The following is a 23,418-nucleotide window of genomic DNA, read 5'->3' on the forward strand; positions in this document are numbered from 1 at the left end:
TATGCATGATCGTATTTACAGCCATGCGTATGCCTCTACTTTGGCAGCCCACGCATGAAAATTCCGCGTGATCGTTGGCAACGAAGGCCAGCGACATCCAATACATCATCCAGCCGCAAACACGCGGATCGACTGACCGAGAGAAGAATGCCAAGACTAGCTGCAAATTTGAATACAAATTTAGGGTTAACAAGTTCACAACTCTTAGACCAAAAAATTGAAACTGAGCTCTTTGCAATTCAAGTCTAGAATACAGGTCGTGCTATGTACAAGGCCAGTCATCCCAAACGGACCGTGCAGTAGAACGCAAGGATCATCCAATTCTCTGGAAGCAAAGACAGATTAATCAAACGCTTTGTGACCGAGCCTTTCCACACTAGATCCGCGGTTCGATTCGCTGATCGGGACATCTAAAAGAAACGTAGCGATCATGCAGAAATAATGAAAGCGTTGGCGGTCAATCTAGAAATCACATCGTAGTTTTCCCGCCCTGAAAAACAACTGCTGTAGGTAGCGGGCCAAGATCCAGAACAAAAGGAATTGTGATACGAGATCGTTCTTGGGAACTCGGCTAGCATCCGAGAGGTGGGACGCAGCCAGTATTATCTCGGACGGTTCTTCTGGTTGAGTCCTTGAGATGATGAAGATGACCTATCGCTATCTTCGCTCCGTTTCCGCGTCGGGCCTGGTTCGCCGTCATCTTCTTCCCGCAGGTCTGCCAACCCGATCTCGGCATCATACGAGCGCATAAGACCCTCTCGGTCACTATGCCCATTCAAGAAGGCAATGCTAGAAGAACTTCGCCGGTGGGGATCTTGACTCCTTCTCGCTTGCATGGAAAGGCGGGTAGAGTAGCTGGCAATACCATCGGTTGGGATTCCATCTTCATCCTCGTCCTTGGTCGCCAGCGTTGTCCGGCCGTCCGGATCTGTCCGCGACAGGTTGAGCAGGTACACCCCGGAGAAGATGACCAAAAAGCCGCAGAGCAGCGAGATGGTGCTGACGGCGTCAGTAGTATTGAAGCCTTTGAAGAGAATGAAAGAGGCACAGAGGGTAGCTGTCGTGAAGGTGACATAATACAAAGGATTGACACTGGCATCGAGTTAGCGAGCCGGCCATCCAACTGGCTTGCGCATCTTACATGTTTGTCGAAAAGGCATTTAGAGCCTTATTAAAGTAATTCATCTGGGTGAGGATGCAGACCGCTGTGACAATCATAAACACATACGTCGAGGCATGCGTGAATTGATTGTTACCACCGAACGTCAACTTCACGGCAATGCCAAAGGCCTTGACAGACATAACGGAAATCGAGCCCACGGTCGAGCAGATGGAGAGGAAAATCAGAGGATTTTTCTTTCCATGAGTCGGCGCAACCCGGTAAATCATGATCGTGGAGAAGATGGCTACAGCCAGACAGTACAAAAGAAATCCTGCAGTTCCGATAAGTCTTCCAGTAGAACTTTAACTGAATACAAATAACGTACCTGGGCTTAAAGCATAGTTTAGAATCTCGTCAATTGTCTCCACCGGTTTGTCTGGTGGAGCATGCAAGACAATCACGATCGATCCAAGCAGGCTCATGGCGCAGCCAAGTTTTCCCAGAATCCCTAGCCGTTCATTGAGAAAGTATGAGCCGAGAACCGCGCTGCCTTTCAATCAGCACTGGACACCGAACACGTTGCTACGGCTACCGACCCGATCAACACACTCAATGCTCCTAGTGGAGTGACAAGAATTGCGGGGGCGAAGGCATATGCAGCGAAGTTTGCGACTTCGCCGATGGCCACTGTATGCGCTTGTCAGCCTGCTCCCTTGACGCATGCGACGCAGTAAACTATACTTGTGACGATTCCTCCCCACCAGATGGGACTCTTCAAGTATGAGAAGCCTTCGCCTTCAAAGCCATGTCTTCGCGACGCATGCATGAGACCCTGTTCGATTCTTTGATTAGCCGTCCAGCTCCTAAGATTCGCTTTGACGAAACCCCGTCGGACTCAATTCCTGTCGGACGAGCACGAACCTTTTTTGTGATTACAAAACTAGTCCCTGGAACATGTTAGACTGTGCTCGGCCATTTCATACGGATACACTATGGAACCCGGGACGTACCTATGGCGGTGGTGGAGAGGATGGCTAATGCCAATCCTATGTATCTAGCATCCATGTCAGAAATCCCGAGCTCAAATGATGCGCGCAAAAGTGCTCAATCAATCTGCATACTTGTCCGACACCATCTTCTATCGACCCCGTTGTGCACAACAGTGCCAATCAATCAAATGCTTCTCCCTATATCGTTCGGAGAAAGTTGTTCACGCTACGACCGGAACCGGTAAAGTCGAATCGGCAGGCGACCGTTTCCAGGCGCATTCAGTGTGTTCGTCACGCTCTGTTCTACAGATACTCTTTCCGATACGCGATTGCGCGGGAAAAAGAATCAAGATCCGTCCACCCCTTGCTGAACGTGAGCCAGTCACGTTCCGGTTTCCCGATCAAATTACACGGTCGACTCGGCGTCAAGGACGTCGGAGAAAGGTAAGCAAGCAAACGGCAACATTCAAAAACCTCAAAACTCGATTGCGGGCTGGCGGGATATCTGCAGTCTCAACAACAGACGCGCGTCTAAGTCGGTAGGGCTGTAACGAGCGAAGTAGCCAGGGTGTGACGGGGCTGCGACAAGGGGGCCGACAGTAGCGGCCGATTGAAGAGGAGAAACGGGGAAGGAAAAGAAGAAACAGAGAACGGAATGAATGAAAATGAAAATGTGTCACTGCAAAACGGAGATAGGCCTCCTAGAGCACATCGGCGCTGGACACCCTGTCGTTGAACTTTGAACAGCCTTCATTTCATGTCATGTTGGTCTGGCCGAACGCTTTGGACCAAGTGTGACGATTACATAATCAGGGTCACGATTCAGATGCTGAGTCATCCGAGTTCTGGCCAATGAACGTGGGGCGACTAAATTAAGGCTGGATCGCAGATAGAAGTTAAACGGTGATCGAGAGATCGCCTTCGCAAAAGAAAGAGCCAGACAAATACTTTTGGGAGGTGGCGTTGACTTTCGGGGAATTAGCTATGCACTCTCCTCCGTACTCATGACCAGCGAAGAGCGCAAGCGGAAGGCGACGCGGCTCGGAATGCAGAGTGTTGCATTCCTCCTTGCCTCCGTGAAGTATCTACTGTGCCTGCTCCACATAGTACTCTCTGTACAATGATTCAAAGAGATTTGCTAGGTATTAGTTGACCTGAAACCTTCCTTGGTCGAAATAGATTACGATCAGCAAGCCTCGGCTATCTATTCTCTTCAGGAACCGGGTCTTCGAGAGAGGGCTGCGACAAATTTCGCCAGCCGCTCCACTAGCCATCTGTGTGTACATGGACGGCTTCCAGAGGCCGTCTTGTAGAGTAACTATAGCTCGTTACAAGATGCTCTCTAGTCTTTCGTTTGACAGAATAGACATAGGCACCCGAGAATCAAGACAATATTCAACGGCCACATCTGTGATCATGGAAATCCTTGCCTACCTAGTCAAGGGATACTTTCTTCTATACCTTCTTGTCTTCAGCAACGACCGTGGTCAAATGGCCACTGTACCTCTACTGCACTCCATGAAATACAGAAGGATAGGATACAACAGTAAATATCTTTTTTTTCTTCAGCAGATCAACTACATCGCCCGTGCCAAATCTCAATAACAAGCCCCAACGCAGAGACGGGCCAGTATCACTGTCCCGGGGTGTCGCGCTGATGCGAACTGAGACTACATCCTGGTATCATACAGAACCGTACGCACAAAGACATGGGAGCCAACAAACCTGTTGGCCTGCAAATCCGCCAACCGAAACGCCGCCCGAAGTATCTTAAAACTCGGAGTTGAAAACCTCTCCGATATACCGACCCGCAAACTCCAACACAACGCCGGAGGAAAAAGGAAGAGCATGGCGCAAACACAAAACATAGAATGTTAAATGCTGTACTGTTAGAGGGGCACGTACCTGAAAATGTAGTGACAACCTGTAGAACCACGCGCATCATCCGGCTCCAGTCTGGGTGAGCTAACTAAGCAACTGGACCAAACCAACAGACGGAGGCAAATTTCGCATTCATGCAATCCGCATTGAATGCAATTTCGAAGGTACAAGGAGAATGCGAAAAGCTGCTATTGTGAACCAAACTCAGAGTCCATGGGGCGTTGGGGCGAGGTCCAGGGGCTTCATGATGACCGAGATCGCTTAATATTCGGCGTCGGAGAGCTGGGATGATCCAGGTCATCTTCCGGGTCGCGAGTCCGCTTAGCAGAACCGCGTTCACGGGACGGAGACACATCGCCTTGTGAACTTTTTCTTCCAGGGCTCGTCACTTCGGCTCCGGTTTCGCGTTCATCTACGTGAACGTAGTCGTCTTCGAACCCCAGCTCATCAACGCCCTTGCCTCCCTCTTGGGCCGCATCTTCGGCAAATTCCGCAGGCGGCGTTTCGCTTTCCTCGATATTTCCCTTTTCGTGATTCGCAAAGATCTCGTCATCCAGGCCTAGTAGATCCTCTGGTGGCTCGGAATCCTGTCGGCCATCGTCTGTTCTCGAGGTGGTCTTAGTGAATTTGACTCCATCCAAGGTTTCCTGGAGAGCATTGTCGGCCTCCGGAGTAAGCTGTAGGTCATTGTTGTCATCGATGTGGGGGGAATCCTCTTCATGAGATAGTGTTGTAGAATCATCCTGTGACTCGCCTGGAGCATCGGCAGCGTCAACGGCAGTTTTGTCCTCAACATGCCACTCGTCATCTTCTAAGTCGTCGCCTTCATCATACTGCGCCTCATCTGCGTCTGCGGTCTGCGATTCATCTTGCTCGTCGTACTCGTGATCTCGGCTGTCTACGACATCTTGAGCTTCTTCAGCCTGACCTTCATTTGGTTCATCTCCAGGAAGGTCGGCATCCGCTGCAGAATCGACATCTTCATCTTGATGGTCTTCAACAGCATCTGCCGAGGATTGCGCCAGAGTTGCACCGACTTCGGTTTGCTCTTCAGTATGGTATGACGCTTCACCCGCGTCGCTGGCATTAGAAGGCGCCCTTTCGGAAAGCGAACGGACCTTGGCATCATCATCATCGCCTTCGAGCAGGTGTGCAGGTTCTTCAACATCGTGATCGGGACCCTCTGTATCGGGCTCTCGTTCTTCTGTCGTTTGGGAACCTCCGTCCGCAACTTCAGCGTGTTTAAGATCCACATCATCAATGCCCGATTGCGAGACGGTCTCAGGAGCACGATCTGCGCTCTCATTTGCCTGATCAACGTCTTTCGCTTCATCGTGTTCTAATTCCGTGGTTTCTTCGTTTTCACTTTCCACAGTAGCCTTTTCAGTAATCTCAGGCCGATCAGGATCTTCTTCAGGAGGCTGACCCTCCGACACGACAGCCTCACGGTTAACTGCCTCCACGGGAGAGCCATGCTCGGCCTCATCCACGTCGTCCTCATCATAGGACTCCCATGATTGGACGTGCGAAATACCTTTGCCCTCGCCGGCGATCTGCTCCAGATTGGACAGCACCGCAGGGAGAGTAGGTTTTGTGGTCAAGGTCAAATACAGTGGCTCTGGTTCGTCGACGCCGTCGTTCTGGCACAAGTGTAGGTATACATCTACAATCTGAGACAATGTCACCTTGCTTGCATACATATTGTCCTGGAACATGTTAGACTGTGTATCAAATAGCAACGCAACCAGAAAGAGCTTACCTCTGCAATCTGAATTCCTAGTGAATCGATATCAAACACAAGCGCATCCTCAGCGGACACATGATCACCGAGGACATGACGACATGATGCCATTAGGGTTGCAATATCTTCATATGCAAGGCTCTCATCCTCGACGAAGAAGGTCTCCGAGTTATCGCCCTCGCGGGGAGGAAACATCGAGATTTCGTTTTCTTGATACAGAACTTTGACTGGATGTATGTATTCGTCATGGTGGTCAGAATCCTGAAAGTCGCTTTCTGGTGCTTGCTCCTCTCCTTCACGCTCATCTGGGGCTCCAGCTACGGCTTCTTCCTCAGGAACCGCAAGAGGCGCGTCAGGCTGCTTCTCGGTGACTTTGCTCGCCTCTTCCTCGGGTCGAGCATCACCCAAGTCCCCTGATGCTTCGTTTTTGTCGTCTTGAGCTGGAGCGGGCTGGGATTCTTTGCTCTCTACTTTCTCAACATTATCATCATGAGCTTCTTTCTGGTCTTCAGAAGCTGCGGTGGCAACCGCTCCTTCTTGCGTTACTTGAACCTCCGTTACTTCGTCCGGTTGCGTCTTCTCGTCCTGAGTGGTAGCCTCCGCGACGGAGTTTTGGACATCACTGACCGCCTCATGACGTTCTCGCTCTTCTGTTGCTTGGACGGTTTGTTCCGGAGGAACTGCCGTACTCTTTACAACTTCCTCGGCCGGTTGTTCTTCATAAGCGACGTCCGAGTCGACGATCTGAGCATCGACATCCTCTTCGTAGTCATCGTCTAGCATCTCCGACTCATACGTTGCATTTTCAGATACAAAAGACGCGTGCTCTTGACGCGCTGCTGATTCGTGGGGCGCAGCAGAATATGGCTCGGCCGGCTGGCCAACGTCGTCCATCATATCTGCATCAGCGCCATGATCCTGTTGGGCAGGCTCGGGGGACGCATCACGTAGGTCGTAATCACCGTCTATATTAGCTGAGTCGTCTTCCATCACATCGATATCGATCTCGAAATCATCTCCGTGGCCTCCATAAGGAGACGCCATGTCCATCGTATCGGCGAGAGGGTCTTCCATGGCTATAGAGGGTAACTGGATGACGGAACTCATCACAAAAAATTAGGTAGGGGGTCAGGGGGCCCTGTCGTGGCAAAGAAATTGTCGTGAAAGGTTAGGCTAATCCGAGCGAAATAGAAGTAGAAAAAGAGGTCAAGTCGACGCCTCCGTCAGTATCCCATTTGATAACTCTGCAGAAGGAAGAGAGTGAATGCTGAATCGAGTCCATCCGTCGTGGTCGTTCGAAATGAGAGAAGGCGTTGACGGTGGAGGGACAAAAACCGGAGGTGCCCGACGGATTGAGAAGCGAGCGTGCCGTGCACAGACCATCGTGATTGCAGCCTGATTCCTGAGGCATAAATCCCTCCAAAACGGGTAAGTTAATTACGGACGGGGGGTGTCAGTAGTGAACAGCAAAGCCAGAAACCACTGAACGTCCCGACTGTTGAGGACGTCCTTTCCACTGGCCATTCTTGTCTGATCTTGATATCTGAGAGAAATTGGCTAGATCATACTGCAACCATGGTGCGTTCTCTAAATCAGTCCCGCTGCCTTGCGAGCATGTGCTGATTCCGCACACAGGTCGTCCTCGCAGCGTCCATATGCACTCGTGGCGGCAAGGCCGTGCTGTCGAGACAGTTCCGCGAGATTGCGCGGTCGCGAGTTGAAGCGCTTCTCGCATCGTTCCCGAAGCTGGCCCAGTCCGGAACGCAACACACGACGGTCGAGCAGGACAATGTTCGCTTTGTGTATCAGCCGCTGGACGAGCTGTACATTGTCCTCATTACCAACAAGCAGTCCAACATCTTGCAAGATATCGACAGCTTGCACCTGTTTGCGCAGGTGACCACGAGCATTTGCCGAAGCCTGGACGAGCGGGAGATTCTACGCAATGCCTTTGAGTTGTTGAGCGCATTTGACGAGCTGGTCACCCAGGGGTACCGGGAGAACCTATCGCTGAGCCAGATCAAGACGTTCTTGGAAATGGAGAGTCACGAAGAGCGAATCCAGGAGATCATTGAGAGGGTGCGTCTGGATCGCGAACGTGAGCTTCTGGGCCGACTGACAACCCGCAGAACAAGGAACTCGAGGCCAGCGAAGAGCGCAAGCGGAAGGCCAAGCAACTCGAAATGCAGCGGAAGGAGGCCGCCCGAAATGCTCGTGGCATCCCTCCTCGCACTCCTTCATATCCTGTGTACACGCCACCGACCCGTCCGTCGGTACCTGAGACCTACGACACCTACGAGGCAGAGAAGAAGACTTTTGCAAAGTGAGTGCCCTCGGACTCTCAGTACTTCTTGCTCATTACTAACGGCTCAGGCCTCTTCCGACACGCGGCAAGGGCATGCAGCTCGGCAAGAAGTCCAAAACTACAGATATGTACGAGAAGGTCCGTGGCGAGCTGGGCCCGGAGGCCGAAGAATCGTCACCTCTGGTGACTCCCCAGCCATCCACCCCTCAAGCACCAGAGACTCGCGCAAGCCTGTCAGCCGATCGCGAGCCGGTCCATGTTACCATTGCCGAGACCATCGCTGCTCGACTGAGCCGAGATGGTGCCTTAAACTCTTTCGAAGTGAAGGGGGATCTGCAGTTGCGTATCTCGGATCCAGCCTTTTCTCGGATCAGGATTAACCTACAAACGAATCCCACACACGGCGCGCAGTTCCGAACAAACCCCAATGTCGACAAGAACGCCTTCACCAACACGAATGCCATTCAACTGCAAGACCCCTCCAAGCAGTTCCCCATTAACAAATCGATTGCCGTCCTGCGGTGGCGCGTTGCGGGCAACAATGCCGACCCCAGCGAGGTTCTTCCCATCAACTTTACTGTCTGGGTGAACAAGGGCTCGGACTCGACCACCGTGACGGTGGAGTACGAGTTGACCGGGTCGGATACGCTGCGGGACGTGGCGGTGACGATTCCGTACAGCTCTACAGAACCGACCGTGTCCAGCTTCGATGCTGTCTATGAAGTTTCCGGAGACAGTCTGGAGTGGAACTTGGGCGCGGTGGACTCGAGCAACCCGTCCGGCAGCTTCGAGTTTGAGGTGGCCGGTGAGACCGACGAGAACGAGTTCTTCCCGATGAACGTGCGCTTCAACAAGACAAACCCGTTCGTCGATGTTGATGTCACCGGGGTGGCTCTATTGGAGATGGCAGAAGGTGTTGGTTTCTCTAAGGACGTCAAGACAGTGGCCGAGGGCTATGTGATTGAGTAGGCGTTTTGTGTGTCATTTGACTTCTGCTTGTTGATGGACTGAAAAGATTAGACAACTGAATTGAACTACTGTAATACAGTCATCGACTTGTTCTGTAGGAGGCTCTCTGTTTTAGAAATAGCTCGACTTTAGTGATTGCGGGAGCCCTCTAGCTGATTAGAGGTCACCGTTAGGTGGTGCTTCAACCAACTCTTCCCCACGATTTCAACAATTGACAAACACGCGACATTTGAAAACGTCGATCTGAACGTGTTACGAGACGGATAAGTCGAGAAAGTCTACCGTCAATTAAGGGTACATCTAGGCCGAACAATATAGGACTACGGAGTACTTTTATCCAGCACATCCGACAATAGAATCGAAGCGTCATGTCATAGATCAGGCTTTTGACAGACACCCTAAACTCAATCTCCCAGCCCCTCCGAACGAACCACACGACCTATCCATGTCTGCCCCGTCAATTCCTAACCTCAATACTCTACGCCGTGGCCGAGGCGGGTTGCGCGGTCGCGCGCGAGCTCCCCGCGGCTACCCCTCCGGAGGGGATCATCCGCACGACAGTGACAGCTCGCAGGCCAAGGACCGGATCATCCTAGGCACGGACAACGATGCGAGTGTCTCGCGCCTCAGTGCGGTTGAGCTAGGGTATTTGGAGGACCCCTTTGCACGGGCGGTAGCCCCATCGACATCGTCACCATCAGCACCATCTTCAACAACTGGACCAGGCGCTGGTGTGAGGAGGCTGCCCATCATCAACCGAGGTCTGTCTGCCACGCCTGTCTGCAATGATACCAGCGAGATGCTAACAGGGTATTTTAGGCACTTATGTCCGCACAACGGCAATCGATGAACTGGTCAATCGATTCCTAGAAGACGACGACGGCGACGATGGTCAACCACCTCGGAAGAAGCAGATCATCTCCCTAGGCGCAGGGTCCGACACGCGAGTCTTCCGGATCTTTGCCCGCCGTCAACGCGAGAACCGTGAGCTGCCCGTCTACCATGAGATCGATCTCCCCGCCAACACGGCGAGCAAGATTCGGGCCATTCGGACGTCTCCAGTCCTGCAGCGAACGATTGGAATTGCGCCGGAGGGCAGCGACCAACAGGCGGAAACTGGGGAGACAGTACGAGTAGAGGTGTCAGATGCGAGCGATGCCCTGCATTCAGCCAATTACCATATTCATCCTGTTGATCTAAGGACACTTGCACCACCCACCGGCGAGGGGCCGGAGTCAGGATCGTCGTCGGCGTCAACGTCTCTTCCAGGCGTTGATACCTCTCTGCCCACCCTGCTTATCTCGGAATGCTGTTTGATTTACTTGTCCCCCGCGGACGCCGCACGCGCGGTAAACTACTTCGCTACTCTGTTTCCGCAGTCAACGCCGCTGGGCCTGATCATCTACGAGCCTATTCGTCCCGATGACCCCTTTGGCAGAACGATGGTCTCCAATCTCGCGGCTCGGGGGATCCATTTACAGACGCTGCACAAGTATGCGACGCTGGAAGCACAGCGCCGACGTCTTGAAGAGCATGGCTTTTCCTCCGGCCAAGGAGTTGCAGACATTGATTTTATCTGGCAGCATTGGGTCAGTGACAAGGAGAAGGAGCGCGTCGCGACCTTGGAGATGCTGGATGAGATGGAGGAGTGGGTGTTGTTGGCACAACATTACTGCCTGGTCTGGGGATGGAGAGAGAACCCGGATGGTTCAGGACGAAGCGCCTACAGACGATGGAAGGAGGTCAAGTCTCAAGAGACAGGTTTGAACCGATAACGTGGTTTTTTTTTTTTTTTTTTTTTAAAAAAAAATAACTATGTACATAAAAGAAAAGAAAACCAACGCCACAGATATGCAGATATGAACAAAACAATGTCTATATGTACTTCTAGGGTATCAACTCGGTACCACAACAGCCTCACGGGAGGCAGGCTGTTCCGTGACATCATTCACTTGCGTACTCGCTTCTATGGCCTTCTGCTGTTGTTTTAGGTCCTTCTTACTAGGCTGCATGGCGCCTAGTGCAATCGCTTCCTCCGGTAGCGGACGGACGTACGGCTGGCACACCCACCAGGGCCGGCCGTACTGCGCAATGGTGGCTTTCGAACCCTCCAGCTTGTCGCCGTTGGAGTCCGTGAGTTGGTATATTGAGTCGTATTTCTCCGGGTCACGTTCGTAATCCTGGATGCCTTGTTTGACAACCTCTTCGACCATGGAAAGGATCTTCTCGAATGAGGCAATGTCTCCTGCGCGGGTTCGCGCCAGCGCGTCACGGATATGCGTGTGCTTTGAGACCAACGGTCGCAGGAGTTGGAAGAGATGGCCTTGCATTGCCGTGAGGTTAGGATCGTACGTTCTCTTCTCCTTCTCTTTCTTTTGCTTCTTCTTTGGTGGCTCTTCTGCTTCTTCCTCGGCGGGCTCGGCCACCGCCTGGGACTCTTCTGGAGCCGGCTCCGGATCGGATGGGATGTACAACGGTTTCCGCTCAGGTGGCTGTTGGCCCAGTACGTATTTATGGATGATGTCCATGTAGCGTCGCATTACGGCATCCATGCGGTAGCCACCATGCCCAGTACGCCCGCGCCAGTACTCGCGACCCTCACTCCCGACAGGCGGGGGCTCGGCGAAGATACTGGGGTCAGATAGGTTACCTTCGGCGCTCACGATGCCGTCCGCTCCGGTCTCCTTGAGACATCGTTCCAGGTCGTCATGATTGAGGATGTTGCCGTTGGCGAAGATCACAGTCTCCGGTGGCAAGTTATCGCGCAGGTACCGGATATAACTCCAATCCGCCAACCCCGTATTGTGGCCCTTTTGCTCCCTTCGCCGTCCGTGCACGGTGATGATGCTTGCGCCGGCGGAAAGAATCATCTTTGCGTACTCGAGCGTCTTTTCCTTGGTTTCTAAAATGCGGAACTTGGCGGTAACGGGGATCGGAAGTTCCGTGTGGAGCTTGTTGATCAGGCGATAGATCAGGTCCCAGTCTTCTTGCAGGAAGGCGCCATAGTGGCCTTTGCGCGCGATGCCCTGAGGACAGCCCAGGTTCAAATCCACCGCATCACAATAGGGCGCAACATGGCGCGCGGCTTCTAGGAAGTCATCCGGGTTGTTCGCACAAAATTGAACAATGAGCGGACGATCGAATGCGGGGTTGCCGTCGAGATATGATACCGTCTCGCCTTCGGCGGTGGTGCGAATGGGCTGGAAGTGTTGTGCCCTAAAACCACCGGTCTCTTTGAACAGACGAGCATGAAACATTGGCGAATAAGCCAAGATGGGTCGCGAATCGGATTTCATGAACGAGCGAGTGAGCATTCGCCACGCCTGTTCAAATGTTAGTCCAGCTCTTGGAACTCAACTGCGGAACGTGGGGAGAACATACGAACTCAGAGCGATCAACCATCGGCGCAACGACATATTTGGGGCTACCGATGCTCTCATAGAACTGCCTCCCGGTCAACTTCCTCGGAGCAACCTGGGCGGCTGCTCCGTCGGCCTCTCGAACCGATTCTTGCGCCATAACGCTGAAGGCCGCGCCTGACCGGAACGACCTGAGAGGACTTCTGCCCCAAACGGGGACTCTCAGAAACCTGTGCAAAACTATTTTGAAGATTTCCCACACTCCCCTTTCCTAATCATGAATACGGGCAATATCAGTTCGGGATTCAAGCGGGCAGTGGCCAACGAATTTGATATTTTGTTCGCAACAACATTGATCCGAACTCCGAGATAAGATCCGATCTTATCTTATCGCTCTCGAGATCCACGCGAATTCAAGCTTCGTTGGACCGAGCTCGGGTGGATGTAAGGGTTGACTCGGCTGCATGGACATGTGCTGACATTGAAGGTGAAGCAAATGAACCTTATCAATTGCACAAGGAGCAAAAGCCAATAGGCTCAATCAGTTAATATTTTTGGGGAACTATTATGGCGTCGCAAGCGCATGGAGGTAAAACAAACAGCACGTTCTACACCAAAGGACGACTAACAGGAACAGTGTCCATGACCGCCATTGCCCCAGACGGGCAGTATGTGGCTCAAGTCATCGGAAGCAAAATATCAACACACTCGGCAACACCGCTCGACGATGGGTCAAGATTCATTGGATCAATAACATTGAAAGAACCACTCGCGTCGCAGTTGAAAATCGTCCGAATATCTTCGAGGAAAGGATCCCAGGACTCGAAAAATCAAAAGAAGACTCCTGTATGCTCTACTGCTCCGCGTCGGATTTTGTGCGCAGGAGAGAGTCAAGTCTCTATCTACGATTTGGAGTCGGGAACTTGGGTAGCCGATATAGACAATGCCGGGGGAACGTGTGTCGAGTTCGGGCCCAGCGAGTCTGAGATTGTCATCTTGAACGCGTGGATGACAAAGGCTAGCATTGCAGATGTTGACACTGGCCGGATCATGGTCATAAAATCGCCCAAGGCCTGCAGTCCACAAGCTCAGGGTCACGGCTACCGTCCTCGAACGCGGCAATTTGCCATTTTGCTCAAGCCGGAGGGAACCGACCTGCTCACCATTCACGAACCGAACAGTTATGAAGTCATAAACAAAGTTTCTTTGCAGACTGTCGATGCGCAAGGCTTGAAATGGAGTCCAGATGGGCGGTGGCTTGCCGTCTGGGATACGGCGAGCAACGGGACCCGTGTATCCATTTACACGGCAGACGGCCAGTTCCTACGCACATATACAGGACCAAAAGATTTGGAGAACGTCCATGATCTCGGTGTGAGAGCAATAGAGTGGGCTCCTGCCGGTAAGGATCAGAAAACACCTTACTTGATCGTTGGGAAGAATGATGGGACAGCAGACGTTGTCAATGCGCGTACGGTGAGTATGGCCAAATGATAACTGATGACATTTTTCTTACACACCGCAGTTTTCCTGCTCGACTGTATTATCACACACATTCCAAACCCATTCAGTCGCTCCACTGATTTGGCGCGAACAATCATCTCCTTCCAACGGTGAGCCGGAATATGCAGAAGCTTCAGCATTCGACACAACCCCGGACTCTTCCGGGTTGCCTCGTGGCGTGTCCATTATCCAATTTTCGCACGATGGCGGCCTCCTCGCTACAGTAGACCAGACTCGCCCAAACATTGTCTGGATATGGTCATTCCGCCCGTCAATTGGGCTGGTATCTGCCCTCGTTCACAACCATAACGTGCGCCAAGTACTATGGCATCCATCTAGAGAGGAACTACTGGTAACAACCACTAATACGACGCCCGCCATTTACATATGGCCGAGTGGTGCGCATCCAGCGGTTGCCACGGTCCCGGTTGCGAGAAGTGATGTTGGAAAATACGAGGTTGCATGGGTGTCGCCTTCAAGTCGCGATGAACCATCGACGTTCTGGTTCGTTGCCTCGGGAGATGCCATGCTTGGACAGGTGACCAACCTGGGAGAAGGAGGACAGGGAACCTTTGATATAGTCTATTCTGCAGTGCGATAGCAATGGAAGTCTGTACGAGACATGTATTCCGGAACTGCGACCGCTTCCTAGTGTTGATACTGCCTACCACTATAGGATAGTTACCGCGTTGGAATCGACGACCATGGAAAGGGCGGAGATGTAGTTCACCACTGCGATATGGCCTTGGAAAATGTAGAGAACTCACAGCAAACAGGGAGTATTATGCTCTTGAGCTGTACATCCAATAGAATTCATTGAATCACGTGAATCAGGGTTTAGGGTTTGAAACGTGCTTAGTCATTCCCCCACTGGCGAATTTCGCACTTGGCGCTAGGCGGATCTCGCTAAAGACTCCCGGATTCTGAAGTTTTCCCTTCACCTTCCGTTGAGCATCACCAACCGACAAGATGGTGAGTTACGGCGAATTGACCCTTGAAAACTTAGAATTTAACCTTTCGTGAATAGGCACCAGCAGCGTCCGGCGGCAAGAAGCAAAAGAAGAAGTGGTCCAAGGGCAAGGGTACGTTGTGCGCGTTGGTTTTGCGGGAAAGGAAACCGAACTCGATCTGACGGGTTACTACAGTCAAGGACAAGGCCAACCACGCCGTTGTCCTCGACAAGACCACCCAGGAGAAGCTCAACAAGGATGTCCAGTCCTACCGCCTGATCACGGTCGCTACCCTGGTTGACCGCCTCAAGATCAACGGCAGCCTCGCTCGGCAAGCGCTGGCCGAGCTGGAGGAGAAGGGTCAGATCCGGCAAGTCGTGGGACATTCGAAGATGAAGATCTACAGTATGTTTATCTCCGTTTTACTACCCTGGGTTGTGTTGTGAAGTGGTGAAGGCAGTTGCTGATGATGCGTTTCTTTTACAGCTCGCGCCGTTACCGGGGAGTAAAAAAGTTGTGTCCCTTTGGGTTCGATGTTTTTCTAGATCTTCTCGTTTTGTTACGGACGCTACGGATATCCTACGAGAGTTTGGGCGGTGTCTGTGTGGACTTGCATCAGTTGGCATGGTTCGGAAATCCGATTAGGATGTAGGACATGTCAATGTCAATGTCAATGTCAATGACATTATTCTACAGAAATGCAGACACGATAACGCACCAATTCGCCCATTCCATATCGTACAATGCAGCAAACGAACACGAAAATACGACAATCAACTAGCGTAGAATTTCCGGTTCAACTCGCTCCTCTTGGGCCGATTGCGCTGCGCACCTTCGCACAACGGTCTTACCTTCCCATCGTCCTTTTTTGGTTTGCCGTCTGACACTACCTTGCCGACTGGGAAATACTTTTGGTGATTCGAGTAGAAGTCAACCCAATGTCTGACCTGCGCGTGGACTTTCTCCAGCGCCTCGTCCCGCTCCCGCTTCGCCCGTTGCTCCTTGTGGAACGCGCTCAGGCCCCTTTCATGGGGTGAATCGTCGTCATCCTCAATGGGAATGTACATCTCCTCCACGCCGCGCAGGTCATCCGTCAGGTCCTCGCGGAAACATCCCGTAACGAACGCCCGGGTCGCATCGCGGCCGACAAAGAAATTGTAGCTTCCGCCGGGGCCGTAGATTGCGCGGTTCGCGCTGACGTCGAAGATTGTCCCGTTGATGGCGAGGTAGAGTGGTAGATTGGGATCGGTGCCGTTGTAGAGAGCTAGTTCGTCGGGTGTAAGGTTGATAGGCCCTTTCTATAAAACCCGCATGTCGGGTTAGACAACACAGAACGGTTCAGCATTATTTCTTTCTACTTCGGAAGGAAACGTGAAGTCAGGAAGAATGGAAGGGGGCAAAGGGACTTTACAATCCATCGCTCGATTCGCTTCGGTTGCATCCACCATGGTCGTCGGTATCCCCAGGTAAAGCTATCGCCGCTCGTCAGGTAATAGCTTAGTCCCGCGCCCAAGATAATGAGCGTAACAATAACCCGGATGATGTCGAGGGTGCTGATCAAACGCCCTTCGTCATCGTCGTCGGTGACAGTCCGGATTTTGCGTTGATGCTGCTTTTCTTCTGGTGTTTCCGATTCCGAGTCTGTTTGCTCCTCGTCTTTGGATGTCTCGCGTGGTTCCGATGTCGGTACGTGCCGGTGTCGAAGAGTGCTCATTTTTTTTCTTTTTGTTCGATTCTCCTTTGGTGTTGTGGAAGTTCCAGTCGTATTCTGTCTGGTTGTACACGTCGGTCGGTGCCTTGCGGATGGGTCAGATGGTCGGATCAAGAGATGGCGTTGAAAGGGACCTGATTGCTGCACAGATACCATACTCTTTGGATGCCGACTTCACCAATTCTTTCTTTACATATCATATCAAAATTGCTATTCTTCAATATTTTCCAGTCTCGACTCTACGAGTGACGATATCAAATCATTGGTATTACTAAAGGACCATAGGCTGGCTACCTATTATACTACACATGCCTATTCCTGCTCCCAACTTCTCGAGAAAATCTCATTCAATGCATCCTGGAACACCCGACAGTTCATATCAATCAGGCCGCGCTTGTCTTTCGCTTCTGGGTTGCGGATCACCGAGACCAAGCAGAGGTATCTATCATACGTCAGTATCAGCCATTATGCATCAAGGCAGGGTATTCATTACTTGTTCATTTCCATCAGATGGATCATGCTCCTGTCATGAAGGATAACATGACTCTCTGCCTCGCGCACCTGATCCCCCTTGGGTGTCCGGTCAGGATGGTCCCAGGAGTACAGCTCCGAGACATCGACAATCACGTCGATGTAGTCGGAACACATCTCATAGCACGCCATGTCCACCGGTCGTGTGTCAGACGCAATGTAGATCTTGCTAAGCACGTCGAAGAGATATGTCTTCTCGAAGCCGCAGTTGTTGGCGAGGATGGTGATGAGGTTTTCCAGCGCCGGAAGCTGCGGAATGAGCTTCTGAATCACTTTGCTAAAAGCCTCGAAAACCGAGTAGTCATAAATCGACGTCAGGTAGTAGTGAACCGGCGCGTTTTCATAGCCCGCATCGCTGAGCTCATCCGAGATTCGTTGAACAATGTCCTGGAATGTGTCGGTGCGGTACTCTTCAGACAGCCCGTCCACTTTGTGGATGAACACCTCGATGTTGATATTGGGATAGTACTGCTGCACGGTGAGAATCGTGCGATTCAGGCGCGCTACCGAATCGAGGTAGTCGTCCTGCGCATCGATCACCCATACCAGCGCTCCGAGTGAGCCGAAAATGTCTTCCAGATCAAATGACGGTTCCAGATATTCTAGTTGCCCTGGAAAGTCCCAGACTTGAAAATCCATAAACGAGCTGTCATCACGGTCAGATGAAAGTCCCTAGTTCGGCAGGGACCGAACATACTGTATGGAATCCTTTTGTATTCTCGTCGTCGATTCCAGAAACAGTGTCTCGTTAGGCGGCATTTTGTGGAACACTACACTGGCAATGGATGATTTGCCACTCCTGGAGACAGCCAGTTAACCAGAGAGATGTTCCACGGATTGCGAGACACCTACCTTCGCAAGCCCATCAACAACAACCGAGGTTTGGCATCTCGCGCTCGACTGGCCGATGGCTGGCCAGGTCGTGTTAACGTCTGGTTTGCTCCCTGTAATGTATTCTCCAGTCTTAGCTGTGCTTCCGTCCGGATAATTGGAGGTTGTCCATGTAAGAGGGAAGAATCCACGAACAACTCTCGTGGCGGGCCCGGTTCCACGAAGATGCGAGACGGACGAGGAGCCACCGGCATGTTATTGCCAGCATAAGCACAAAGTAAATTTGACCGACGGGCAATCAGGTCCCACGCTCAGGTACGAACGTCGAACCCAAACCTAAGGTAGTTCAGGCATGGCTCTTGAACAAGCCGCGGCGACGTCATGTCAAGCGGCATCTGCGGAACCGGGGGGCAAAGGATATCTTTCCAGCCATGTCTTCAGGCGAGTATGCAATTCGTCGGCGGCTTGGGCTGCTTTGAGCAGCAGCACGTGTCCAGGAGATAGACCTCGGATGGAATACAGGGAGCGAAGGACTATGACTTACGTCCATGACGAGGTGTTTCGCACTGCTTTCTTCCAACCAGGAAGTCCAAATTTAGGAGATTACAATGATGAAAGTGGTTGGATCACAGCATTCTGCTCGAATGATATCAGTGATGTGCCACGCACGGTACCCATTGGCGGATCTAGTTTGGAGAATCGCGCATCGATAGCGAATAGAGAAAGGGACGTCATACAATTCCGAAGCCTTGTGTTTGCTTTTTCTCCTTGCGCCGGCTTGTTCTTTGCTTGAACTTTTCTTGTGACCTGACGCTTCCGTTCAAGGTAGAGGTGACATTATCGTGGGCGCTGAAGTAGTGGGCGTAGTGGTGTTTGAGCTCTGGAGAGCCTGCAAGCCACTGCACGTTAACTTGAATTGCAGCCTCGTAGTGCTAGTGCCAACCAGCCAGCGATGGCGAAATACCTATTCGATAACAAGCCTCAGACGGGAGTCCCCGTGAAGACGAGCCAGGACTTGAGGCTGCGGCCCTAGTGCGATGGGGCACTCCGTCGATTGGAGCTGGCAGGGCAACCCCAAAGAGCGGCGCCTTGAACTTTGTGGATCAGAGAATTGAGACACCAGTAGGGCCACGTCTGCATATGTCCGATCAGTTGATTGGGTTCACCGTGCATTTCGATGGCAGCGCGGGGTATTACAGGCTCCAGTACCCGATAGTGCTCAGTACGTCGTCGAACGTGGCCGTTAAAACATTAGCCTACCCAGGCCTAACAACTGGAGGAACGGTTTAACAAAGGACCTGAGGAAGGCGTGGAACTTCAATACAATTAACGTTGCCTGACTCGGAGTCCAATTGTTGAACAGTGTTGGTGCGGTTTATGGGGTAGCGGTACCAGGTACCTGAGCGGACCCGACGTACTCGTACTGACCTGGTTTGGTACACCCTTGCCAACACCATGTTTAGTGAATCTCCACGTCGAAAGCGTCCAAACGCATACCAAATCCTATGACGTCGTCTGACGTACTCTCTAAAGTGTGGAAATGTGATTCCTCCACGCTCTGTGTCGATGAATGATGGGTGATGGCAGCCAAGGGCCGTTCTCAGAAGTGGTTCCCAAGGGTGAGTCGTTCCGCCCTGCAAATTTCATTCCTACTCCCATGATCTAATCACAATCCCTGCCAGATCATCCCTCCGGGGACATAGTTGTCTCTTTAATCGCCTTAATGAGCCCATCTGTCCGCCGCTGAACTCCTGAAACGTCGATCCTCTGGCGCCTTACGCTCGTGGCGACATCTTGTCAACTACAGATGCCTAACTCGACTTCACCGCGAAACACGGCGACGCACTGCGCGCCGGACTAAACGTGATTTGAGATTTGTCTCAAGGGAAGAAATGGAGGAATGCCGTGGAAGCGTACCCGAAGCAAGTTTAGTTCGGACAACGAGGTCGTCGACTAGCTTGAGCTGCCAGACATTGTCCGATGCCAACGTGCGCATTGCCCGGTTTCCAACGTTCAATATGATCATTACCGAGCCCAATAATATATTGCATGGGCATGTCCTAGGCCTCAAGACACTGGCGATCCCTTTTCTCCCCCGATACAATCGTCGTTGTTGTCCTGCGTCGGACACTGGCATCCCTAGACATTGAGGGCGCTGATGTACCTGCAACTGGTGCGATGGCCAATTTCCGATCGTAGCATGGTTTGCAATGCGGCCAACCCGTCAAGAAGGTTTTATCCCATGGTCAGGGACGCCGAGCATGCCCGAAGGGGTCTCATACCGTTCGCGACGCCTGTGCTATTGCATGGAGATTACTGGCGAAGTCGAAATATTGATTCTTGAGACTGGAGAGAGATCAACTATCTCTGTTGGGAGATCATATGGACAGAGCAATGCTTGAATGATCAGAAATGGAGCCGATACAATTCAGCAATCGCACCTATGGCCGCAGGACTATGCGGAGTTTACCTTATGATGATCCCTGCCAGAGATTTTGCGTCTGGAACCTCATATACGACCATGCTGCCAATAAGCTGAACGTCAGATGGAATGCGTACGCCTCTCCTGTTTCGCCCCATATATCTTTTCACGCTGTTCTCACGCCCCATGTTGTCTACATTGGGCCAGCCGTTACAGAATGCTCGAATTTGTCGACGCCGAGAATGAAACCGTCTGTGTATGGCGATACCAAATGAATAAGAGCGAGGTCGGTCGCGAGCGGTTGACCTCTTCCCATACATACGCTCCCTTGCACTTCTTCGGCGACCGTGAGGTCTTTGGCATGGCTAGTGAAGACGGCATCCAGCTCTGGTTCCTCAATCGAAACTTCTGTTCTGATCTTCCAGGCGCAGAGCCCATTCTACTATTAGAGGAGAGCGGGTGAATTGACCGGATAGAGTTCTTGATATGCTTATCATCTTTCGTGCATGCATAGAAAGTATTTGTCAAAACTCTCGCTGATCAGCCTTACCCCAATGATTGGTGATTGGTGCAGGATATCATAGGGCAGGAAGGGCAATCGCTACCACCCGGGACTGTTTCGGGTCCTGACTGTTTTCCTGCATCACAAGTGGAAACCTTTCAATGGCCAAGCTTCTGCGCGAAGCCGATCGGGAACGTCAATGAGAGTTTCCAGCCCGAGCAGAGATATTGAATGCATTCGATACCCTTAGGAGCGACGCTTGGTATGGGTGATTTCCGAGTCAGATAAAGCTCGATAGTCGAAACCATCCGAAACGCGCGCAGGCAACCCTGACCGACAGCGCCCTTCTGACTCAAGAGTGACTGACACGTCGAGTAGTAAATTTCTATTATTTCACTTTCGGTGGTCAGCCGGCATCAAAGCCCCAGTTGGCTTTGTCAACACTGACTGGATCTCGACGACGACTGAGACGATACGCCTACGGATTTAATATTTACATCATCGTAGACCTCACCGAACTCATACCCTAGCAAAACAGGTCATCTTTGACCTTTCGACTCGTTGGTTAATTTTAATCATCCTGATCATCTACACGGAGTAGAGGGCTGTATTTCGCATGCCAGTTGATGATTAAATCACGAGAGAACCAGGAGACGTAATACAAGATGCGATCCTACAGCCTTTTTTATGGTGTTTGGACACATGGGCCACTCCCGGATCGTCCAGAGCCATGTTTTCCCCACCTGAGTGCGTGTTTCCTAAGGCACCCTTTCGATCCTGACCAGAACAAGCATTCCTGAACATGGAAGTTGATTGCATCAAGTCCACTCGCCAATAAACCGTCTATCGGCGGCCGTTGGTGTACTCAACGACATGTTCGCCAACATGAAGATACATATTAGCTAGCCTCAGTGCTCAATATTATTCTCTGGCGTCTCGGTCTTGTCGCGACGCGTTTGTCGAGAAAAGACATGTTCCGTTCGGTTGGGAGACGCGATGGCCACAGTAGCTGCGCCCCAAACTTCAAGCGATTTCAAATCGGTTGAACGAGAAGGAATGGGGGAATGCTGCGGAAGGGAGTACGATATTATCGGCTCATTGCCTTTGGACCTCCTGCTTGAGATCGTCGGGTATCTGGAACCGGCTGATATTGTCCGAAGCCGGAGGGTGCGCATTGTCCATTCCTCGGTGTTCAATAATCGGCTTAAGGCACAATTTTGACTGGGTTGGTCCTAGGCCTCAAAACGATGGCAGTCTATTTTCTCGTCCGATACAATCACTACGTTTCTTTTGCGGCGAACGTTGGCGTTCCTGAACATAGATGGTGCAAATGTAGCTGCCTCTGACGCAGTGACTTATTTCCGATGGCAACATGGTTTACAGTGCGCCCGGCCTGTCAAAAAGATCTTTCTTCCATGGTCGCAAACGCTGAGAATGCAGAAGGTTGCTTACCATTCGTGACGGCTGTGCTACTGCTACTGCATGGAGACCACTGGCATCTTCGAACTGTTGAATCTCGAGACTGGAGAGAAATTGGCTTGGACAGAAGATGAAGGACTGATGTACGATTATTGGGATCTCTTACTGTCAGATCGCTATGTTGTTCTTTTCAAGGAGCTGAGGTATGCTGGCAAGATACTAGAAATCTGTCTTCGGTTTTTCTGTCGTCTAACGATAGTGCTAACAGATCTGTGATTGCATGGGATACATACACATTACGGCAACAAGCAAGAAAGCTTCCTTGTGTCTTTGACCATATTTCTCTCGAGAGGGACAAACTAATCATGGTTGACACTGAATTTGAGCCGCCTTACACCATCCACATTTGGGACCTGAGCTCCGGTTGCTTCCGGAAGATAAACACCTTCTCCGATTTGTGCTTGTGGCACGTAGACGCGGATGAAAACATCCTAGTGGCATTCGAGATAGACTGGGATAAACATCCGCCGGAAGTGCGGCAGACCAAGTGGAATTTCACCGGGCAACTGCTCGATAAAAGACAGTTTAACCTGTCATTGTCGGATCGTGATGTTGACGGGAAGATCCTTGAATTATCGAAAAGTGTCATCGATTTACCTCGTTACAGCTGTCGCACCTACGGCCATAAGAGAGTAAGGAATCTGTCGCATTGCGGTACCCAACGCCGCGAGATTCACCTCATGTACGACTACGCCATCGACAAGTTGAGTGCTCAATGGTTTGATAAAGCTCCTCCGGCTTTCGATTATTTCAACCTTCCTCCTGTCGCCGTTCTCACCTCGAAGATTCTCTATTACTGGTGCAGAGATCGCAGGTGGCTCATGTTGTTCAACGCAGACAATATCTCCGTGCTCACGCGGCCGTACCAATTCGATGCTCGAGAGATCCGGGTTCGCAAATTGTTGTGGCCCAGCGCATCTTCCCAAGACGGGGCGACAGCGGATGAGAGAGAACGGGCCTTACTGATCTTCGGCGACCGTGAGGTTTTTGGTGCGGCTACTGAAGACGGAATTCAGCTTTGGTTCTTCAATCCGAACTTTACACCCGACCTTCCGGGTGCGGAACCATTTCTCCCGGTGCAGGAGAGTGCATGAGCCAACAATCAATGCCCTAACCGTCCTGCCCAACAGTATCCACGATTGC

The 23,418-nt window shown here is 51.7% G+C and overlaps 15 protein-coding genes across 15 annotated transcripts; 8 read left to right on the forward strand and 7 right to left on the reverse strand.

The window, feature by feature from the left end:
- Positions 1-278: 278 nt before the first annotated feature.
- Positions 279-578, reverse strand: VTN49DRAFT_2703 (uncharacterized protein; the record flags this gene model as incomplete). Its single annotated transcript, XM_069410458.1, has 2 exons — positions 279-410; positions 474-578. The coding sequence occupies 2 exons, from the start codon at positions 576-578 to the stop codon at positions 279-281; spliced, it is 237 nt and encodes a 78-aa protein (XP_069269261.1).
- Positions 579-602: 24 nt separating this feature from the next.
- On the reverse strand, positions 603-2,237 carry VTN49DRAFT_2704 (uncharacterized protein; the record flags this gene model as incomplete). The annotated part of the gene is made up of 8 exons (XM_069410459.1): positions 603-1,092; positions 1,142-1,433; positions 1,488-1,648; positions 1,699-1,789; positions 1,844-1,934; positions 2,024-2,049; positions 2,113-2,156; positions 2,224-2,237. The coding sequence occupies 8 exons, from the start codon at positions 2,235-2,237 to the stop codon at positions 603-605; spliced, it is 1,209 nt and encodes a 402-aa protein (XP_069269262.1).
- A 42-nt stretch (positions 2,238-2,279) lies between these two features.
- VTN49DRAFT_2705 (uncharacterized protein) lies at positions 2,280-3,865 on the forward strand (the record flags this gene model as incomplete). Its single annotated transcript, XM_069410460.1, has 3 exons — positions 2,280-2,332; positions 2,401-2,535; positions 3,712-3,865. 3 exons carry the CDS (start codon positions 2,280-2,282, stop codon positions 3,863-3,865), a joined length of 342 nt encoding a protein of 113 aa, XP_069269263.1.
- Positions 3,866-4,214: 349 nt separating this feature from the next.
- On the reverse strand, positions 4,215-6,787 carry VTN49DRAFT_2706 (uncharacterized protein; the record flags this gene model as incomplete). The annotated part of the gene is made up of 2 exons (XM_069410461.1): positions 4,215-5,678; positions 5,732-6,787. 2 exons carry the CDS (start codon positions 6,785-6,787, stop codon positions 4,215-4,217), a joined length of 2,520 nt encoding a protein of 839 aa, XP_069269264.1.
- Positions 6,788-7,288: 501 nt separating this feature from the next.
- Positions 7,289-8,987, forward strand: VTN49DRAFT_2707 (uncharacterized protein; the record flags this gene model as incomplete). Its single annotated transcript, XM_069410462.1, has 4 exons — positions 7,289-7,291; positions 7,349-7,792; positions 7,843-8,036; positions 8,087-8,987. The coding sequence occupies 4 exons, from the start codon at positions 7,289-7,291 to the stop codon at positions 8,985-8,987; spliced, it is 1,542 nt and encodes a 513-aa protein (XP_069269265.1).
- Positions 8,988-9,432: 445 nt separating this feature from the next.
- Positions 9,433-10,762, forward strand: VTN49DRAFT_2708 (uncharacterized protein; the record flags this gene model as incomplete). The annotated part of the gene is made up of 2 exons (XM_069410463.1): positions 9,433-9,748; positions 9,807-10,762. 2 exons carry the CDS (start codon positions 9,433-9,435, stop codon positions 10,760-10,762), a joined length of 1,272 nt encoding a protein of 423 aa, XP_069269266.1.
- A 120-nt stretch (positions 10,763-10,882) lies between these two features.
- VTN49DRAFT_2709 (uncharacterized protein) lies at positions 10,883-12,506 on the reverse strand (the record flags this gene model as incomplete). Its single annotated transcript, XM_069410464.1, has 2 exons — positions 10,883-12,310; positions 12,369-12,506. The coding sequence occupies 2 exons, from the start codon at positions 12,504-12,506 to the stop codon at positions 10,883-10,885; spliced, it is 1,566 nt and encodes a 521-aa protein (XP_069269267.1).
- Positions 12,507-12,913: 407 nt separating this feature from the next.
- Positions 12,914-14,450, forward strand: VTN49DRAFT_2710 (uncharacterized protein; the record flags this gene model as incomplete). Its single annotated transcript, XM_069410466.1, has 3 exons — positions 12,914-12,935; positions 12,984-13,822; positions 13,872-14,450. 3 exons carry the CDS (start codon positions 12,914-12,916, stop codon positions 14,448-14,450), a joined length of 1,440 nt encoding a protein of 479 aa, XP_069269268.1.
- Positions 14,451-14,818: 368 nt separating this feature from the next.
- On the forward strand, positions 14,819-15,308 carry VTN49DRAFT_2711 (40S ribosomal protein eS25; the record flags this gene model as incomplete). The annotated part of the gene is made up of 4 exons (XM_069410467.1): positions 14,819-14,821; positions 14,877-14,931; positions 14,995-15,204; positions 15,286-15,308. 4 exons carry the CDS (start codon positions 14,819-14,821, stop codon positions 15,306-15,308), a joined length of 291 nt encoding a protein of 96 aa, XP_069269269.1.
- Positions 15,309-15,572: 264 nt separating this feature from the next.
- VTN49DRAFT_2712 (uncharacterized protein) lies at positions 15,573-16,513 on the reverse strand (the record flags this gene model as incomplete). Its single annotated transcript, XM_069410468.1, has 2 exons — positions 15,573-16,097; positions 16,211-16,513. The coding sequence occupies 2 exons, from the start codon at positions 16,511-16,513 to the stop codon at positions 15,573-15,575; spliced, it is 828 nt and encodes a 275-aa protein (XP_069269270.1).
- A 309-nt stretch (positions 16,514-16,822) lies between these two features.
- On the reverse strand, positions 16,823-18,126 carry VTN49DRAFT_2713 (uncharacterized protein; the record flags this gene model as incomplete). The annotated part of the gene is made up of 4 exons (XM_069410469.1): positions 16,823-16,952; positions 17,004-17,687; positions 17,739-17,840; positions 17,894-18,126. 4 exons carry the CDS (start codon positions 18,124-18,126, stop codon positions 16,823-16,825), a joined length of 1,149 nt encoding a protein of 382 aa, XP_069269271.1.
- A 349-nt stretch (positions 18,127-18,475) lies between these two features.
- VTN49DRAFT_2714 (uncharacterized protein) lies at positions 18,476-19,329 on the reverse strand (the record flags this gene model as incomplete). The annotated part of the gene is made up of 4 exons (XM_069410470.1): positions 18,476-18,508; positions 18,610-18,761; positions 18,837-18,960; positions 19,291-19,329. 4 exons carry the CDS (start codon positions 19,327-19,329, stop codon positions 18,476-18,478), a joined length of 348 nt encoding a protein of 115 aa, XP_069269272.1.
- A 955-nt stretch (positions 19,330-20,284) lies between these two features.
- Positions 20,285-20,757, forward strand: VTN49DRAFT_2715 (uncharacterized protein; the record flags this gene model as incomplete). Its single annotated transcript, XM_069410471.1, has 2 exons — positions 20,285-20,427; positions 20,511-20,757. 2 exons carry the CDS (start codon positions 20,285-20,287, stop codon positions 20,755-20,757), a joined length of 390 nt encoding a protein of 129 aa, XP_069269273.1.
- A 1,035-nt stretch (positions 20,758-21,792) lies between these two features.
- Positions 21,793-22,257, forward strand: VTN49DRAFT_2716 (uncharacterized protein; the record flags this gene model as incomplete). Its single annotated transcript, XM_069410472.1, has 2 exons — positions 21,793-21,963; positions 22,033-22,257. 2 exons carry the CDS (start codon positions 21,793-21,795, stop codon positions 22,255-22,257), a joined length of 396 nt encoding a protein of 131 aa, XP_069269274.1.
- A 21-nt stretch (positions 22,258-22,278) lies between these two features.
- Positions 22,279-23,369, forward strand: VTN49DRAFT_2717 (uncharacterized protein; the record flags this gene model as incomplete). The annotated part of the gene is made up of 2 exons (XM_069410473.1): positions 22,279-22,418; positions 22,484-23,369. 2 exons carry the CDS (start codon positions 22,279-22,281, stop codon positions 23,367-23,369), a joined length of 1,026 nt encoding a protein of 341 aa, XP_069269275.1.
- Between the last annotated feature and the right edge of the window lie 49 nt (positions 23,370-23,418).

This window comes from Thermomyces lanuginosus (genome assembly GCF_041956635.1).
Source record: "Thermomyces lanuginosus strain ATCC 200065 unplaced genomic scaffold VTN49scaffold_27, whole genome shotgun sequence".
Classification (NCBI taxonomy): domain Eukaryota; kingdom Fungi; phylum Ascomycota; class Eurotiomycetes; order Eurotiales; family Trichocomaceae; genus Thermomyces; species Thermomyces lanuginosus.